Here is a 20,800-nt window from a genome sequence, read left to right as displayed (position 1 = left end):
ATCCGAAGAGACCAAGATTTACCTGGCCGCACCTACAGAACGCCCCCCGACACGCCCGTGTCCCGCCTATTGCCCTCCCACTCCTAGAAAAGCCGCTCCCGGCGAGCGCGCCACGCGAACTTCCTCAGGCCCCACTCCTGTCGGGACTGCATCAGGAACTCCGCCCGAGAGCTCCACCGGGCGACTCTCTCGGCCCCCTTTGCCGGAGGCCAACAGACCTCACCCTCCACACCTTCTTCCCTGAAGCTAGGTGACCAAAAAATAAATTTGCAGTTTTGCTCCTAGCCTTGCCTACTTGCTGGTTCTTTTGTGCTCGCTCTGGTGGTCTTAGAAAAACAAATCAGTTGGTGCCAAAAACTCAGGAGGAGACCCCTCCTCAGGCCTCTAAGGGTTGAGGAACCTCCTCCTGCTTCCATGCCGTGGACGGACCAGGACCTGAGACCCTCTTCCCTCACTCTCACGGCCTCTTTGGGGTAAGTGCCCTTGTCTCCTCTTTACCTCCCTCAGCCAAAAATCCTGCGCAGGTCCGAGGCCCACTTTTGAGCCACCACGTGGCTCGGGAGACCCGTTCAGGACGGAGATGTCCGCCTGAAGGCAATCTCCACCTTGGCTCCAGGAGCCTCCAGTCTGTCTCTGGTGGTTCCAAAGGACGCTTTGAAGCCAGGCAGAGATCCACTTCCATTTCCATTGTGTCCATTGTGTAAGTAAAGAGGAAACAAATGGGAAACCCCCAGTCCAAATTTCCAAAGAGCACCCCCTTAGGGTGCCTCCTAGCCAATTTAAAAACCTTACAGCTCGAGCAAGACCTTAGGAGGAAGCAGTTAATTTTCCTTTCCACTGTGGCGTGGCCCCAATACAAACTAGACAATCAGTCTCAGTGGCCACCAGAGGGCACCCTAGACCGCAATGTTCTGATCGACCTCAGCAATTTCTGCCAGCGGCTAGGCAAGTGGTCCGAAATTAATTACATACAAGGCTTTTGGGCCTTACGCTCTCGTCCCGACCTGTGTAGCTGGTGCTCTTTGGCCCAAGTTATGCTAGCCAAGGACGCCAGCTCACAGAAACCCGAAAAAGAGGAGTCTTCATTCCTTTCTGTTCAGCCGGAGGACCTAGGGTTTCCTTTCGCCTCCGCACCCTCACTCCCGCCCTACACTCCTCCTCCTCCCCCCGTCCAGACTCCTCCTTCCTCCTCCTTATCTACTAGTAATCCACTCGGTCCCGTGCCTCCTTCGGGGCCCCCAACTAGAAAAACAAATCAAAGAGGTCACCACCTAATAATGAAACCACCTTTGTAAAAATTATGACAGTGAGAAAATTATGACAGTGGAAGAGATCTGATCTGACCAACTCTCATTTTGCCTTTAACCTCCAAACTGTACTTGGTCATTCCTGGGCTTGGGCCAAACTACTTTGGAAGAAATTTAGTTTATAGTTTAAATGATAATAGCCATTTCCCAAAATTAGACTACCTTTATAAAACTAATGAAAGGCCATCAGGTTAGGAAAATGAGAGGGGCCTGAATTCTGCTAAGACGTAGGCATAGTTAAACGATTACCAGCCATTATTCTGGAGGTCACAAGATTTGCAACTTCCCCAATTCAGTATTATACAATCTAAGATTGGCCTTTTAAAATGTCTTTTTAGGCATTTGCATTTCTGACAACCTGATGGCTGTCAGGCCTCTGAGCCCAAGCCAGGCCACCGCACCCCCTGTGACTTGCACGTATACACCCAGATGGCCTGAAGTAACTGAAGAATCACAAAAGAAGTGCAAATGCCCTGCCTCGCCTTAACTGATGACATTCCACCACAAAAGAAGTGGAAATGGCCGGTCCTTGCCTTAAGCGATGATATTATCTTGTGAAATTCCTTTTCCTGGCTCATCCTGGCTCAAAAAGCTCCCCCACTGAGCACCTTGTGACCCCCACTCCTGCCCACCAGAGAACAACCCCCCTTTGACTATAATTTTCCTTTAGCTACCCAAATCCTATAAAACGGCCCCACCCTTATCTCCCTTCACTGCCTCTCTTTTCAAACTCAGCCCACCTGCACCCAGGTGATTAAAAAGCTTTATTGCTCACACAAAGACTGTTTGGTGGTCTCTTCACACGGACGCACATGACAATGGCCCCACCCAGACCCTGGACTCTTGGGTTCCACCGGTCTGTCCTGGGGCCCCCACCCAGAAAACAGGCTCAGAGGTTGAGGACCATTTTCTACACCCCTACGATTGCATCTCCAACCAATCAGAAGCACCCATTCCTCTACCCTCCACCCACTAAACTATCCTTAAAACACCCTAGCCTCCGAATTTTGCAGGAGATTGATTTGAGTAGTAACTCTGTCTCCTACGTGGCATAGCAGGCCTTCATCAATTAAATTCTTTATTGCAATGCACTGGTCTCAGTGAACTAGTTTTGTCTGTGCAGCAGGCAGGAGGAGTCCGTTGGGCAAGTACATTAACGGTGTCTCTCAAACACTGAAAGTAAAATCTAAGTTATTCTGTGAAGGAACAGCCAAATCCTTGCTCACAGCTTCATGGTTTTCCTTCATTCTCTTTGTTTCCTAATGTTTTTAAAAACTCTATCAAGAGTTTGATATACTAATACGTAAAGGAGACATAATCATGAGGCTTCTGAAGCCATTAAATATTCTATAAGGTATTAGGTTTCATAATTTGGAGTGAAGGGCCACAAAATACCCTCATTGCTCACTGATATCTACTTAAAGTTGAGAATTTTTTTTCTCTCCCAGCCCTGCTCTTCTTATGTTGTCCTCAGCCCATCTTCTGGAAGACAGGTAATCTCGTGGGAATATTTGCATTTATGTTCTCCTCATAATACACACCAAAAAACATTTTAAACCTAATCCTTCCCTCAAATTTTCCCATTGCAGTTAGTTCCAAATTTCAATGACATATTTATTCACTTCCAAGCTACACAAGTTCTTTCTCTCCTGTGATCCTTTAGCTTACTCTTTTTATCCTGTTATTTCATCTTCCCCTTTAAGTATCTTCAATTCACCTAACCTATTATAATGGCCTAAGAAAGCAAAGCATTTTTGGTACTTCCATATGTATTTCCCTGGTAAAAAGGCAAAGCTGAGTTGTACTTATTTTCTCATTTTATTTACAATTTTCTTGAAGTTATTATTTTTTTTTCTGAAAGCCGTATCATCTCCCTTTTTCTTCTCTCTGCTGCCATTTGCTTTGCTGATCACATAGTTAACATACAAACCAGAATCAAGTGACATAACATTCGTGTTTCTGGCCAAAATGGAGTAATAGAGATCAAATTTACCCAGAAACCTGAACTTTAAAATAGGTAATGCTGAATAAAACAACTTACAGGCCACTAGAGGTCAGGCAATGAGGAACAGTGATATATGAGGGAGGGGCACAAGCAAGAGGAGCCCTACAACTGCCCCAGGTTACAGCATTGAGAGAGTTTCCAGGCCATGGTGCAGGCAGGAAACTTAGGTGAAATCCAGCAGACTCTCTAAGTTGTAGAGACAGAGTTCACAGTCCAGTGAGACCAGGTAGTTAGAATTCACAGGACAATACAGCAGACAGAAGAAATCAGCACAAAAGAATACTCAGAAGGTTGACTTTGAGAATTCAGCTCAGCATTGATCAGTACATTTATGTGAAGAAACTACCTGAGGCCAAGGAAAGAATGACCTGAAAACAATTACAGATAACAGTTCTGGGCATTTACACAGGAATAGGAATAGTTTCTGTTCACGCCAGCCAGACTGGAAAACCTTAAGATTTATGGGGCAATGTGTAGAACACATGTAAGAGATTTACTTCAGTAGCAGAAATTAGCCCTAAGCTGAGCACTGCTACTGTCCCAACTAAAAAATCTTAAAAGCAAGACCTTAAAAGATAAAACTTGGTCAAAGTTAATTTACTATATCTCAGAACAAATCATAAGAAATTTATAGAAATTCAAGTATCCGAAACCTAAAAAAAAATATTCACAATGTCTGATATAAATAAAAAATTACCAAACATGCAGGAGGACTTCAGCAAAAAAAAAAACAGAATAAGAGGCTGACAACTCTCACTCCACCCACAGAGCATCAAATAAACATATACATGAATCGATATCCTCTGAGAAAAATACAGAAACTAGTGGAGAGATTTCTGTATACTGGATGGCTGAGAAAATTCCCACTTCAGCACAGGTAAGAAAAGCTGAGACATATTCTCATTCTCACCATAAACCCTACCCTCAGCCCAGCACTATACAATTGCGGAGAACCTCCATCGTCTCAGTTTCTCCCTGAGGAGTAAAGAGTTTGTACCATACATACAGTACCCCAACTCTTAAAACCACTAGCAGAGGAAATGACTCCTAACCTACCTATCTTTGGAAGCTGATGGGGCCCAGCATTTATTAGACCCCTGGAATGGCAGAGAACAGAGGCAGCTTTAAACAGGCACTCAAGCATTTCCCATGCTTCTCCCCACTGGCTTAGCACAGAGTGAGCAGGCAACAAAGCCCAGCTCCCAGCTTTTCCCTAGAAGGGGTTAGATTGCACATCAAAAGCCCTGACTTTTCCAGCTGCTGCCCAAGGGTCTGGCTTCTAACTAGCCTGTATCTGGAAGTCAACAGGGCAGGCAATTACTAGTCCCCAGGGAGTTTAAATGGGTATGTAGGCACTTCCCACAGCTCCTTCCTCCAGCTCACTCTGGCAAAGAAATCAAACCTCTAGCTTCTCCCTGGAAGGAGTTGGACTACACAACAAATGACCTGATTTTTTTCATCTGCTGCTTGGGAGTCTCGTTACTAACTCACCTAACTGGGGAGCTGATAGGGCCCAATATTCACTGGTCACTTGGAGTCTCCAGAGAACAAAGCAGTGGTTTTGAATGGCCTTGCAGGCTCTTCCCATGACTCCTCCTGCCAGCTCATTTTACCAAAATGCACAGTTCTCAGATTCTCCCTGGAAGGGGTTACACTATACATCTAGTACCTTGACTATTCCAGCTGCTACCCATGGATCTGGCTTCTGACTTGCCTGTTTCTTGGAGCTAACAGGGCAGGCAGTTACTAGTCACTGGAAGTTGAAGTGAATGTGAGGATACTTCCCATGGCTCCTCCCCACAAATCATTCCAGAAATAAAACCAAGCCTATAGTTTCTCCTTAGAAGAACTTTTCTAGTCCCTCAACTTTTCTAGTCGCTACCAGAGGGACTGGCCTCTAACTTGTCTGCTCTGAGAGCTGAAGGTCCTAGCATTTACTAGACCCCTAGAGATGACAGAGAGTAAAGCAATGATTTAAAACAGCCTGCAGTCTGAGTGAGCATACAGGCATTTACCACAGTTCCTCTTCCTGCCTCAGTGCAGAGCAAGTGGGTGATAAACTCCAGTTCCCAGCGTCTTCCTAAGGAGAGATGCATTAAGGACAGCTGGAGATGCATAAGGAGAGCTGGAATAAATTGACGCATTAGAACACCTACCTAATACATCAATTATTCCAACTGCTACTCACGAGACTGGCTCCAATCTTGCCAATCTTAGGACTCTCTTAGGGTTTAGCATACTCTAGTACCCTGGGCCCACTAAGGAAACAGACTGCAGTTTGGAAGCACAAAGGATTAGGAAGCATCCAGAATCTCTAGCTAGCCTAATGGATGAAGATTGTCTCTTATATGAGACCAGTCAGTGAAGACTAAAAGAGGTGGCTGTTTTATAAAATGTGCAGAAACTAACACAAAGAATCAAAGAAAATGAAAATATGTTCCAAATAAAAGAACAAGATAAATCTTCAGAAACCTACCTTAATGAAATGGAGACATGTGATTTACCCAACAGAGAATTCAAAATGTTGATCATGACGATGTTCACAATAGTTAGGAGAGAAATGCATGAAGAATGTGAGAATCTTGACAAAGAGATAGAAAATATTTAAAAATACCAAATAGAAATAATAGACCTGAAGAATACAATAAATCAACTGAAAAATTCAATATGAGGTTCAACAGCAGACTTGATTAAGCAGAAGAAAGGAGAAGTAAAGTCAAAGACAGCTCACTGGAAATCCTCTAGTCAGAGGAGCAAAAAGGAAAAAAAAGAATAAAAAAGAGTGAAGATATATCAAGAGAATTACAGAGTAACTTCAAGTGAACCGATATACGCATTATGAAACTCACAGAAGGAGAACCAGAAAACTTATTCAAAGAAATAATGGCTGAAAAATTCCCAAACCTGGGGAAGGAAATAAGACATCCAGATTCAGGAAGTCCAAAGAACACCAAGAACACCATAGAAGAAAATCCCAAAGATGCCCAAACCAAGAACGTATTATAAATAAATTGTCAAAAGTTAAAAGCAAAGAGAGGATTTTGAAAACAAGAAAATGGCTACTTGTTATCTACCTGAGAACCCTCATAAGACCAGGAGCCGAATTTTCAGTAGAAATCATGCAGGCCAGAAGGGAGTGTGTGATATATTCAAAGTGCTGAAAGAGAAAACAAAAAACACAAAACTGCCCATCAAGAATACAATACCAGCCAAACCTGTCCTTCAAAAATGAAGGGGATAATAAAGCCTTTCTCAGACAAACAAAAGCTAAGAGAGGTTGCCATCACTAGTTCTGACATACAGAAAATGCTAAAGAGGCTGGGCGCGGTGGCTCATGCCTGTAATCCCAGCACTTTGGGAGGCCGAGGTGGGTGGATCACAAAGTCAGGAGATCAAGACCATCCTGGCTAACACAGTGAAACCCCGTCTCTACTAAAAAAAAAATGCAAAAAATTAGCCGGGCATGGTGGCAGACGCCTGTAGTCCCAGCTACTTGGGAGGCTGAGGCAGGAGAATGGCGTGAACCCGGGAGGTGGAGCTTGCAGTGAGCGGAGATCGCGACACTGCACTCCAGCCTGGGTGACAAAGCGAGACTCCGTCTCAAAAAAAAAAGCTAAAGAAAGTTCTTCAACTTGAAATGAAAGGATTCTAAACAGCAACACAAAAACAAAAGAAAGTATAAAATCTGTTGTTAAAGGTAAATATATAGACAAAACAGAAGTCTGTACTGCTATAAAGGTGGTGGGCAAACAGCTTTTGGTTCAAATATAAAAGTGAAAAGACAAATGAATTGAAAATGACTATAACTAAAGTATGTAAATGGACACACATTCTAAACAGATATGAACTACAACACCAATAGCACATAATGTGGGGGGAAATGAGATAAAAATGTAGAGTTTTTATATGCAAGAGAAAATGCTATCAGCTTACTATAATAAATTTTATGTAAGTCCCATAATAACCACAAAGAAAATACCTATAGAAGCTACATAGAAGAAAAAGAGAAAGGAGGCTGAGTGCCGTGGTTCATATCTGTAATCCCAGCACTTTGGGAGGCCGAGGTGGGTGAGGTCAGGAGTTTCAGACTAGCCTGGCCAACATGGTGAAACTGCATCTCTACTAAAAATACAAAAATTAGCCAGGTATGGTGGCACATGCCTATAGTCCCAGCTACTTGGGAGGCTGAGGCAGGAGAATTGCTTGAACCTGGGAGGCGGAGGTTGCAGTGAGCCAAGATCACACCACTGCACTCCAGCCTGGGTGATAGAGCAAGACTCTGTCTCAAAAAATAAAAAGAAAAAGAGAAAGGAAACAAAGCTTCTATTCAACATAATATTGGAAGTCTTAGCCAGATAAATTAGACAGAAAAAGAAATACAAGTCATCCAAATAAGAAAGAAGTAAAATGTCTCTTTTTGTAATGACATGACCTTGTATCTAGAAAACTTTATGGACTCCACAAAAATTAATGCAAAAATTAATAGTGTTTCTCTACACCAACAATGAACTATCTGAAAAAGAAATCAAGAAAGCATTTCCACTCATAATAGCATCAGAAAGAATAAAATACTTAGATTAACCAAGAAGGTGAAAGATCTCTACATAAAAGAACTATAAAGCATTTATGAAAAAATTGAAGACATAGATAAATGAAAAGATATTGTATGTTCATGAATTAAATAAAACAATATTATTAAAATGTCCATGCTTCCTAGAGCAGTCTACAGATTCAATGCAATTTTTTACCAAAATTCAAATACTTTTCACAGAGATAGAAAAAAAAAATCTTAAAATTCATATGGAACCCCAAAAGAACTTGAATAACCAAAGCAATCTTGAGAAAGGTATTCTCAAGAGGTATCACACTTCTTGATTTCAAATTATACTACAAAGCTATATTAATCAAAACAGTATGTAACTGTAACCAAAACAGGCATATAGGTCAGTGAGACAGAACGGAGATTCCAGAAATTAACCCACACATCTACAGTCAACTAATTCTCCACAACAGTGACAAGAATATAAAATGGAAAAATGATAGTCTCTTCAATTCATGGTGTTGGGAATACTAAATATCCATATTTGAAAGAATGAAATTGGATCTTTATTTTACATCTCACACACACACACACACACACACACACACAAAACTCAAAATGGATAAAAAATATAAATGTAAGACCTGCAACTATACAACTCCTAAAAGAAAACATAAGAAATGAGATTTTTGACATTGGCCTTGGCGATGATTTTTTAGATATGACACTAAAAGCACAGGCAACAAAGGCAAAAGTAGACAAGTGGACTACAGTAAGCTAAAAAGCTTCTGCACAACAAGAAAACAACCACTACAATGATAAGGCAATGTACAGAATGGGAGATAATATTTTATTCCATATTACTGATAAGGGGTTAATACCCAAAATATATAAAGAACTAAAACAACTCAATAGCAAAATTACAAATTGCCTGATACAAAAATGGACAGAGGCCCTAAATAGACTTATCTCCAAAGAAGACATAAGATGACCAACATATATATGAAAAAGTGTTCAACATCACTAATTATCAGAGAAATGCAAATCAAAACTATAATGAGATATAATCATGATCCCTATTATTAAAAAGAAAAAATAAGAAGTATTGGCAAGGATATTGAGAAAACAACCTAGTACACTGTTGATAAGATTGTAAATTGGTACTGCCATTATGGAAAATAATATGGAAGTTCCTCCAAAAACTAAAACTAGAGCTACATATTATCTAACAGTCCCTCTTCCAGATATATATATATCTAAAGGAAATAAAATTAGTATTTCAAAGAGGTATCTGTCTCTGGCCTGGGAGGTTGCAGTGAGCCAAGATCATACCACTGCACTCCAGCATAGATGACAGAGTGAGACTCTGTCTCAGAATAAAACAAAACAAAAAACCTCCTCCACAATAATATTCCAAACCCAAATAATTTCACAGGTGAATTGTATTCTACCAAATATTAAAATAATCACTTAAAAATCAAAATTATGTTAACAAAAGCATGATCCATAAAAAACAAATTTGTAAATTGTAATTAGTCAAAATTAAAATGGTTTGCTGGTTTGCTTTCTTAAAGACACTGTTAAGAAAATGAAAATGACAGGTCACAGACAGAGAAAATATTAACAAATTATAAACCCCATAAAGCATTTTATCCAGAACACAGGAAGAACTTTCAAAATCAATTATGAGAAAATAACCCAACTCAAAAACAATATATAAGACTAACAGATTTAAGCAGACATTTCATCAGAGAGGATACTCATATGGCAAATAAGCAACTAAAGAGATACTCAACATTATTAGTCATTAGGGAAATGCAAATTAAAACCACAATGAAATACCACTATACTCCTTTAATAATAGTTAACAAATTAATAATTTCTTTTAAAAAGCGCAAACTAAGTGTTGTCAAGAATGTGGAAAAATCGAGGCTCTCATAAACTGCTGGTGGGAATATATAATGGCAAAACCACTTTGAAAACAGTTTGACAATTTCTTAAAAAGTTAAATGTATATCTACTATATGATTCAACCATAAATACCTCTACTGGGAAGTATTTACCCAAAAGAAATGAAAGTATATGTGCATTAAAATATTTGTACATGAATGTTTATAGCAGTTCTATTTGTAATGGGCAAAAATTGTAAACAACCCAATGTATGTAAAAAGTGACTGGATAAACAAACTGTGGTATATCCATATAATGAAATAAAAAGGATTGAGCTGTTTATATACACTTAACCTGAATGAATCTCAAAATAATCCTTCTGAATGAAGGAAGTCAGTCAAAGGAGTACCTCCTGGATGATTTCATTTATATGACAATCTAGGAAATGCAAAATAAGGTATAGTGACAGAAAGCAGATCAGATGTTTGGGGATAGGGAAGAAAAGGAAGAAGCAAGAGTTTAGATTACAAAGGGGTATGAGGAAACTCTTGGGGATGACTAATGTGTTCACTATCTTGATTGCAGTGATAATTTCATGGATGTGTATACATGTCAAAACTATCAATTTGAATAGTTTAAATATGTGTAGTTTATTTAAAGTCAGTTATACTTCAGTAAAGGTGTTAATTAAGTGACAGAGCAAGCTATGGACTATGGTCATTCCCATGCCACAACTCAAGAAGGTGAAATAAAACTCTCTAGAAAAATCTAGAGATTTGTATTAAGGCAATATTTGAAATTGTAACATGGCTAAAATAATGCCATCTCTCAAATATTCTCTGAAAATGCCTTCAAACGCTCTAAGATAAGCCACTCACAGGCAGATGGCATTTAACCTAACATGCAAATATTCCTTCAACTTCCTTTTATACCTACAATAGGCATTGAAATTGATAGAACCTCAGAGATATATGCCCAGGAATCTCAGGAATTCAAAATGAATAATAAATAAATAAATGCCTAGTTTGGGATACATTGGTTTGTATTTAGAAAGTGAACAGAAAGTCTCCTATCTTCTCTCTCTGACGCACTGGGTTCACTCTGAAGTATAATGCAGCAGGTCAGGTGGGGCCACAGATACGCTCTCTCCCTAGAGTAAGTCACAAGTTTTAATCTGCATAGTCAACAGTGAGTTTTTGCTTGGAAAACAGATATAAATGGGAAAATTCCAAACTATTCCACATCAGCAAGTGTAATTTAACACTGCTGCAATCTGTCTAAAAATCTGTTAATTTAAGTGCATGGGGTAGTCTCTGCCAGTTCTCTCCCCCGCCTTTTTTTTTTTTTTTTTTTTTTAACACAATGTAATTCTGAAGAACTGCATTCTGAAGTTCCCCTGAACTATAACTTACTGTATATTCTCTGCTTTATTTAAGCCATATCTCTTGGTTATTTAAATAATACAAATTGAAATATAACATAAATGAACTATATAACTAAATAGCCAAGAATTTAGTAAGGTTAAAAAAGAAATAGTGCATCGGTTACCTAAATGGTAGGATATTTCCTTGGCTTAGTATTGTCATGAATCAGCTAAGAATTTTTGTACATACAAAGGATCACAGGCAGATGGCATTTAACCTAACATGCAAATAGCCCTTCAACCTCTTTTTATACCTACAGTAGGCATTGAAACTGATAACACCTCAGAGATATATGCCCAGGAATCTCAGGAATTCAAAATGAATAATAAGTAAATTCAGAAAGAAAAGATAATGGTCCCATAAAATGTGGTTATGAAACTTGCTATTCACTTAGAGATATCCAGTGCTCTGTCAGTAAATGCTTAATAAATTGCTTGTAGGAAAGGAGGAAATTTCTGTGGTGTAAATACTTCCACCATGGTTGATTTCCAGCTGATGTAACTGAATGTGAAGCTCAGAAGAGAAATGCACAATCAGCTCTCCTGAGCTTGATGACCAGCTGATACAAGTACCCCACTAGAAATGTCTCATGTTTGACTACGGCTAACTCCAATCCTACAATGGAAATAAACTGAGTTTCTAGGATATGTCTGTGTGTTTTATTCAACTCCAAGTCTTCATCTCTGAAGTTTTCTTTTAACTTGTGATAATAAATTTCCATCTGAAAAAAATGATATTTAGGACATAGGAGACATTACTCAACATCAAGTATTTGAAATATCTTTAGATCAAGGTATTCAATTAATTTCCTTGTTTTTTTTTTAAACAGGAATCCTTAACTGTTCAAACTTAATTCAAATTAAGTGCTTATTGTGAGTTCCCCAAAAACTGAAAAGAAAAGTAAACAAACAAGACACAATATTTTAAAACCGATCTTAGACAAAAGTTAACCTATGGCAACTTGTTAGTAAAGGGCAGGATGGTTATGATAAAGTCAAACATCTTCCATTGCAGAACTTGCGTGCCCCACTTTTAAGTAGATGTGTGGGTTTATGTTTGATTTTTGTTTGGGGGAGTGTTGTTTTGCAATAATAGGAATTAATAAGGAGAAAGCAAAAGCCATCTTTTTGTGGTGTTTTCCACAAAGAAAGATTTTCTTCAAAGCTTTTTAAGGAAAACTAACAGAAGGAAATGAACTTATCAAACTAGAAGTTCAACAAAAGGGGAGAACACAAGAGTAACAACAGCTCCAGCATTTCAACACAACTGTAGCAAAGAAATAATAAAAGGAGTAACAAAAGAGCAGACATATACCCAAGTTCTGAGTCTGACTGCAGCTGGAGCACTGAGGGGTCTGTGTCCCACTGCAGGGTCCTAATTGTGCAGCACAAAGGAAAAAGAACACAGAGAATTAACAAAAGGGGAGGGCAACAAACCAAACTAAACTATGTCATTCATCAAGGCAAGAGCATATACAATACATACACAGAACATGTCCCCCCTCCATCCCCTCCACCCCCAGTGACTATCAAACAATGAGAGAAAGTGAGGAGCCATCCTCTCCTGCAAACATCTGTTTAATATCGGGAGCTATGACTGCTTTCATGAAGGAAAGTCGAGATCAAGTGTTCAAACTCCACACACACCCCCACCCGTTGTTTTGTTTCGTATTGAGGCCTCATTGATTTGAGCAAGTAACCCACTGCATGTATCTCTGACACCCCCAAAGCCCATGCACATCTGGGAACTCCAAGCATCTTCTATGTGGTGAAACGCATGGGTGCAAATGGGTCAGGGCAGGGGTATGACTGCAGGACTTGGTGAATAACTGGCTTCCTTGGATTAGATACTACAAATGTAATGCATTAGATTTCGAGACTCAAGGGTATTTTTATGCTTATTTATATATTGTACCCCAAGATGGTCACCAACAATATCATTCCTCTCTAAGATGTCAGGGATTGATTATATCTTATATTTTTAAAACATTGCATAAACAATAGCACAAAGTATCAATAGTTACCAAAGCATCCAATTTCCCTTGTTGTTTCTCCTTGAAAATAAGAGGGGATAAATGGCTCTTCTATAAACAGAGCACATGCCAGGACCTTTCTCAGCCAGGCTCTTTAAGTATCCTGCACAGAACTGGTTACAGATGAATCAGGCATGAGGTTATCTCAGAGGCAACTAATGGACAGCACAAACTTTGGAATCAGGCATCTGTGATTCAAATCTTGCCGCTGTGACTTACCAGCTGTGTGACATTGAGCATGCTGTTTAGTAAGTTCTCAGCTGCTGCATCCCTTTGTTTACTCTGTGGCCTACAGAGCAGTAGCATCAGCATCTCTTGGGAGTTTGTTGGAAATGCAGAAACTCACATTCCACCCCAGACTTAGTGACTCCATATTACAGTTTAACAAGTTCCCCAGGTGATCCATGGGCACCCTAAATTTGAGAAGCCTTGCTCGGTTTCCTTGTCTGTAAATACTTACTGTAGCTTATATGATAACGTATGAACTGGCCTGCAGTGATCTTTCAAACTTCTCTCTAACCATTCATTCACTCACATTATGTCAACTCTGCATACTCCTTAATGTTCTTCCCTTAAACATCTCCATGGCTCATGACTTTGCTTCTTTTGTGTCTTGGCTCAAACGTCACCTCCTCAAAGAGGCTCCCCTGCTTCACTACCTGATCTCAAGTAGCACTTCCTTACCACTCTTCATTTCCTTCCTTTCCCCTACTTTATTTTCTTCATAGCATTCATCTTTACCTATGATTTTATTGTATATCACCTTAGTTATTTTTGTTTGTTGTCAGACTTTGGACTTAAGCTTCATAATGGCAGGGGTGGCTACATTTCTAGAATATAGGGATATGCCTAGAACTGTATCTTGCATATGTGCTTACGTAATACGATATTTATTGAATGAATGAATCTTTTGCTGGTTTTCTACAAGGATTAAATGCAAGTATACCTATAAAGCACATAGTAACCATATGATAAACAGCAGCTGCTTTTACTACTACCACAACAACTCTACCTACTCTTAATGTTTCTTTGAGTCAATGCTTGACCTATTTGACAGATCACACATTAACCCCTCCTGCAGAAGTAGCAGAATATGGATTCACAGCTTCCCTTCTATGCTCTGGCTGTGCTCTTTTTTTTTTTTTTTTTTTACATAAAACCTCTGAAAGATTAAAACTGAAGTCCAATGAGACACTAACTAGCCTGTGTTTCTTAGACCAGTGCTTCTCAAATTTTAATGCACATACAGATACCTGGGAATATTGCTAAAATGCAGAATCTGACTTAGTAGGTGTGGGGGTGGCCCGAGACTCTGCATTTCAAACAAGCACCAGGAGATACAGATGTTGCTGCTCTGTGGAACACACTTTGAGCAACAATGACTTGACTTAGATAACTGGTTCTCAAACTTTCATGTTCATCAGAATGACCTGGAGGGCTTTAATAAGCTGATACGCAACCCTAGACATTCTGATTCAGTAGATCTGGAGTGGGGCCCTAGAATTTGTAGTTCTAACAAGTTTCCAGGTGATGTTTACAGGGCTAACCATGGGACCACCTTTGGAGAATGACAGAGCTATAGTATTGCTTTCAGCAGTCAGCATGCAGAAAGCATCACTGATGCTCAAATACATCAGCATCTAAACTTCTGATTTGCTCAAGCCTGGCCTCAGGTCCAGGACACCCCTAGACCAATTAAGCCAGAATGTCTGGGGTGGGACCCAGGCATCTGTAGTTTTTTAAAGCTTTCCAGGTGATTCTAATGTGCAGCTAGGGGTGAGAACCCATGCTCTGAATTCATTCCCTGCTGAAGAAAATTAGCCCTTCTTGCTTCTGGGCACTGATTCTTTAATCTCAGTTCAAACTGTGAAAGTAATGGAATATGTTAACATAATTCATACTTGCTGTTCACGTATCTCTAGGGGTCAAATTTAAGAGCATTTCTTCTGCTGCAGACAAAAGAGCAGACTCTGGCTCTTGGTGATTGTAAGAAGCTTTCCTTGCAAGGAGTGGGATCAGCTGTTTGACCTCCATTTTCCTTGAGGTTTCTGATGGGCTGATCTTTAGTGACATTTTCCACTTCTCGCAGCAGCTCCCCGATGGTCTGGCTCTTCTGATACTTATTGGACAGATCATCTGAACTCACTATACCCTTAAGAAGTATAAATAGTGATTCTATCAGAATCATCCACTGAAAAAGTCCACAGATTAGTACTGGGGAGTTTGCATTTACTCGGCCAGAAAAACAAAGGTAGGAATGTGACACTACAACAGCCTTGCCTCCTGGCACACCTATGTTATTCAGTAACAGAAATCATAGTTATTGTCAGTAACAAGCTGTGTGGGGTAAGGCGTGAAGCCAAGGATGCTATCAAATGTGCCAGTTGTATTATCTTTTCATTTTTCCCATTATTATCTGTGGGGTGGTTCCTCTCAAGGAATATGTAAATATGCAAATTTTTTGAAAGGAACTTAAGGCCAATATGCAAAATGGGCAAAGGTTGTTTGTGTTTCCAGGAATAGCCTAGAAATATGTATTAAACATTTGCCGAATTGCTTCTGTGTAAACCGTGGAGGACAGCTTCCCTGCAGATGGCAGCATTTTAGAGAAGACCACGCCTGGCCCCAGGTGGGAGGTCTGTGTCCTGGATATGGCTTCACTGTGTCACCAGGCAAATCTCCTTTTGTTCCCAGCAAATGAGGGTGCAGGCCTCAAGGCCCTTTAACATTCTTCTCTGTCTGATATTTTAAAATCTAGGATGATTATTCAACCGCCTTTTAACTTTCCCTTCTCCAGTTAGAATAATTTATTTAACCAATGGGCAGAGATCTTATTTTCCAGCCATTTTATCAAGTAATTGTATCCCTGAAAATAAAATGATGGTGATATAGAAATCACCCTGTTTACTATAATAGTTCTATTTTTTATTCATTTCTAGAATGGCTGAATCAATGCATGCAGAGGAGAAAAGATTTTGATAGGAACATTCATTCGCTTATTCAAAAAATCTATTAAGAACATAAAATACAAAATACTGTAACACAGGGTTGAAAAAGTGTTCAAGGAACCTAGAGTTATTATGAGGAGATAAAACATATATAAATAGGCCTGGTGCAGTAGCTCACGCCTGTAAGCCCAGCACTTTGGGAGGCCGAGGCAGGCAGATTGCTGAAGCCCAGGAGTTCAAGACCAGCCTGGGCGACAGGGCAAAACCCTGCATCTTCAAAAAATACAGAAATTAGCCAGGTAGGGTGGTGCTCGCTTGTGTTCGCAGCTACTCAGGAGGCTGAGGTGGGAAGATAGCTTGAGCCTAGGAAGCAGAGGCTGCAGTGGGCTGAGATCATGCCACTGCACTCCAGCCTGGGTCACAGAGTAAGACCCTGTCTCAAAAAAAGAAAAAAGCCAAAACATATATATATAGTTTAGTAGAACAAGACTGAGAGTAAAACTTGCCATATTCTATTTGACCTGGTCTTGGAGGAGGGGGTAGGATTTAGGCCTAAATTCATTTTCCTCAGTGCTTAGTTTATTGGACTTAGGTGGCTGAGTTAGTCCACTAGGTCTTATAAGACTGTTATATTTTATATGCCAACTTAGCAATTTGTTGTGAGAACAATAATAACCAGGCAGACAAATACATAAGCCTGACAAAGTCTTCTCTCCTTGAAGCCCAGCTTCCTGGGAAGCCAGATATCCAGCAGTATCTTTGGGACTAGAGTAGGTGATGTTGAATGTTTAACTACGACAGCTTCCCCTACCCTGCAGTACCACATGTATGCTGAGGGACATGGAACTTGCACTTAAGAATTTTACATTTTGGTAAAAGAAATGAGACATATGAATATTTATGCCTAATAATATACTGCTAACATCTACAAGGAAGAAAGCAGCTCTCATCATTTGCTCAGAGACTGGCACAGTTTAAAGTTTGAATAAATATGAGCTGAAAATATTAATAAATGCCATAAGAAAGACAGATTAAGAACAGTGATCTTTATAATTTCCCTTCACTTAGTGTTTGCTCCGTGCCAGCCAGCTAGGCATTTAACTGCACTTTCATCATCCTTTGGAAGTCACAGCAGGGAGACACACTTCCACTGAAAAAATTAGAGATTCCATTTGACCTGGTCTTAGAGGAGGGGGTAGGATTTGGGCTTAAATTCATTTTCCTCAGTGCTTAGTTTATTGGACTTAGGTGGCTGAGTTAGTCCACTAGGTCTTATAAGATTGTTATATTTTAGATGCCAACTTAGCAATTTGTTGTGAGAACAATAATAACCAGGCAGACAAATACATAAGCCTGACAAAGTCTTCTCTCCTTGAAGCCCAGCTTCCTGGGAAGCCAGATGTCCAGCAGTATCTTTGGGACTAGAGTAGGTGATGCTGCATGTTTAACTACCACAGCTTCCCCTGCCCTACCCCACCATGACCTCATCTCTCCCCAAGACCAGACATCATCCTCACTGCTACCCAAGTCTACCCTTTCTGGAATTCCTGGGATGACCAACCTAGCCTTTGTTGTTTGATACAATCTTTCTTTAACTCTACCAATTAAATTTCTGTCTAGTATTCCCCGCTGGGGAACCATCCTGGTGTTGTTTGTTGGCTTATTTTTATGAGTTGCATTCGGCTGCTCTGATTAGTTTCAACTGATTTCTTAGGTTAACTTTCTGAGGCTCTGTGTAAGTGGGATCTCTGATCTCTGTTTCATAGGAGCCCTGTTATGTGTTCAGAGGCCACTGTTACGGTTCTATGGTCCCAGGGTTGGATTGGGTGTTTTGGACATGCCAATTAAGGTCACATTCCCTAACTTCGTTTCAAAATACAGAAGCTTCCCAACATGGAAAATAATCACTCACTTATTTAACCTTGAACATATCAAAAACATTGTAGCCTCTGGCATCTTACCCAAAAATGCCTACCATGTAGTAGTTAATTTATAATTTGTGGGTCAATTTGTTTTTCAATATTTTTAAAAAAGAATGGACAAACATCAAAATTCTTCAAACTAGCAGTAAACTATCAAGAGACAAGCAGAATTTCGTATTTTAAGCCTTGTACCAATTCATTACTTTCTAAATTCTTATTAAATTCGCCTTTCATTGGCTCAATTTTATTTGCTCAGTTTCAGTTTATGAGACAGAAGTGAAAATTTAAAAAAATCCTTGGCCATCTGTTGAAAACGAAACTTAGGAGTGAAAGACATAATGTCTGTGTTGCATAGACCTTGCACTCTGATGAGTGGTTAATTTCTTCCCGTTCAGCTTTTACCAACAAGCAAGTTGGTGGTTTCCATTCTTCTTTCCATCTTTATTAGACCTCAGAGCAGAAAGCCTTAGAATTACTTCCTAAAGAGTGTTTCTGTTCTTACCTTTTCTAGTCTTTGGCTATAAGAAAGAGATGTTCAATTAATATTTGGAAGGCAGTAGTTAACAAATCTCTCATTTATAATGCTAACTCTCAGTGTGGTTAAGGCACTCTCATACACTGTTGGCAGCATTTACATTAGTAAAGTTCTTTGGGAAGTAATATGCCAATATGTGGCAGGAACCATAAAAAATAGAATTACTCCTGGACTAGTTTTGCTCCCAGGAACTCAGCCTATGAAAATAAAACAGCATCAATAATAATAATAATAACAAAAAATGATAATGATGACGACAACCACCTCCAAATCATCAAATCCCATGGTCAGTTCTTGATCCTTAACTTTGCTCTCTCTCATTTTGGTTACTATTGGCTCCTTCTTGGCATAGTCTTGTTTTAGTTTTCTTGGCCCTGAAAATCTTATTTCTTTTCCTCCCTCTCTCACTGTGTTTTTGGCAGTACCCTCGCTCTTTCCATTCCAATAAAGACAGGCATTCTCCAACCAGGATTCTGTCTTCTCCTCTCACCTCTCTGTACTCTAACCCCAGGCAATCACATAGATGACCATATTATCTTCTGCAAAATAACTCCAAAGTCCTCATTACCATTGAGCTCTTCTCTGAGTATGCATATTTGAGAGCTGTAACTACACAGCAACATTTCCTTAGATTCAAATTAAATGTGTCAATTTACTTGTTCTTTAGAAGTAAGAAGAATCTTTATATTCCTTGAAGGTCTAGTATAGTATCTGATAGACGATAAATTCTCAATTGTTTACTGAATGACTTGATGAATGAATGAACAAATGAATATTCTTTACCTGGATTTTCTGTAGATGAGCGTGACGTGTGAGGGCAAGTTGATTCCAAAAGAAACAGTTTTTACTTTTTTATTAAAAAATGAAATAATAAATCAGGGCATGTCTGCCTAACTCCCTTAATATCCATCAAAGCACTTAGGGAAAACTCAGTCTTACTCAGTGTGATGTCACTACATGGTCGCAGGAGAGTTTTCAGACTCACTTCCATACTGAAGAAGGAAAGCATATCTTATCTAATAAAAATGGTGACCACTGGCCGGGCCCGATGGCTCATGCCTATAATCCCAGCACTTTGGGAGGCCGAAGCAGGAGGATCACTGGAGACCAGGAGTTCATGACCAGTTTGGGCAACATAGCGAGACCCTGTCTCTATGAATATTATGTTTTAAATGCTCAACATATTGCTGATTTGTGGTAAAAAAACAAAAGCAGTCCAGCCATCTTCTCTTAGTAACTTTAATTAGTCCCTGAAGCAACTGCACCGGAACTCAAATTTTCATGTTCTTTCTTTTCTCTCTAAGATGGAGAGAAAGCTCAAAGCCAGAATACAGAGCTTTCCTGAGTCCCACAGTTTCTCTGAACTCTTGTTCCACATGTCTTCTCTGTCAAACAAATCACTAGTGAATAATCAGTCAGTGAAAACAGTTTGGGATTATGTAAGCATAGTACCAAACAGAAAATATCTAGTCAATGCTATCGCTAAATATCTAATTTTTTAAAATGCTGTTTCCAAAAGTAATACACGAAATAATAAGGACATTTTAAAATCCATCATATCACTCAATCTGTCACATTCATTAAAGTGATGTTAATTAAGAAAGGATGGAATTTAAATAATGAGTTAATGTTTTACTTCCTGGCCTCATTTTTTTCCTTATTTAGGACAGGCAATGATGATAAAGATTTTCTGATGTCAGAAATAAAAGTGGAACAGTGAAATACATACTTGCATCAGGTTCTTTTTAAAAAGCATTTTTCTTAATTTATGGTGGGAGAATTTTCCATCTGTTTTCTAACACCTGAGCCCTAACATGGAGCTCCAAAGCGAGCCACACTAAGCCACATGGGAAGTCCATCTGAGCTGGATTCAATAAGAAATGTAGGACTTCCCATCATAGAACAAGAGCATGTTTTCCCAAAATCTTACACAGAAGTCCTGCTGTCAAGCAAGCAGTTTCTCTAGAAGAAAGCTCAGCTACCCCTTCCTAAAATAGATGCTTACTGTGTTACTATAACCATATGGGTACATACAGTACACTTTGCCTGAAGACAATGATATCAAAAAATTTGAACTAATTGTGCTGCATAAAGGAAAACTCTATAGTGTAAATCTTATTTTAATTTACAAAGAGACTGACTTTTAACCAACCTTGAATTAGTGACTTCAGTCTCCCCAAAGTCCAATTAGCTGGTA

At 39.4% G+C, this 20,800-nt stretch overlaps 1 protein-coding gene across 3 annotated transcripts in view; it reads right to left on the bottom strand.

Annotated features, from left to right (window-relative positions):
* DYNC1I1 (dynein cytoplasmic 1 intermediate chain 1) overlaps positions 1–20,800 on the bottom strand; it is a 342,413-nt gene that overhangs the window by 271,871 nt on the left and 49,742 nt on the right. For 2 of the 3 annotated variants that reach the window (XM_010356265.1, XM_010356267.2), the window contains exon 5: positions 12,481–12,540. The exons of the other annotated variant lie outside the window; for it this stretch is intronic. In XM_010356265.1, coding sequence (XP_010354567.1) covers positions 12,481–12,540 — 60 coding nt within the window. The remainder of the gene's footprint in view (positions 1–12,480; positions 12,541–20,800) is intronic. 3 annotated transcript variants of the gene reach the window in all.

The sequence above is a fragment of the Rhinopithecus roxellana genome, chromosome 6 (genome assembly GCF_007565055.1).
Source record: "Rhinopithecus roxellana isolate Shanxi Qingling chromosome 6, ASM756505v1, whole genome shotgun sequence".
Classification (NCBI taxonomy): Eukaryota; Metazoa; Chordata; class Mammalia; order Primates; family Cercopithecidae; genus Rhinopithecus; species Rhinopithecus roxellana.
This window is presented reverse-complemented; position numbering and strand designations above follow the sequence as displayed.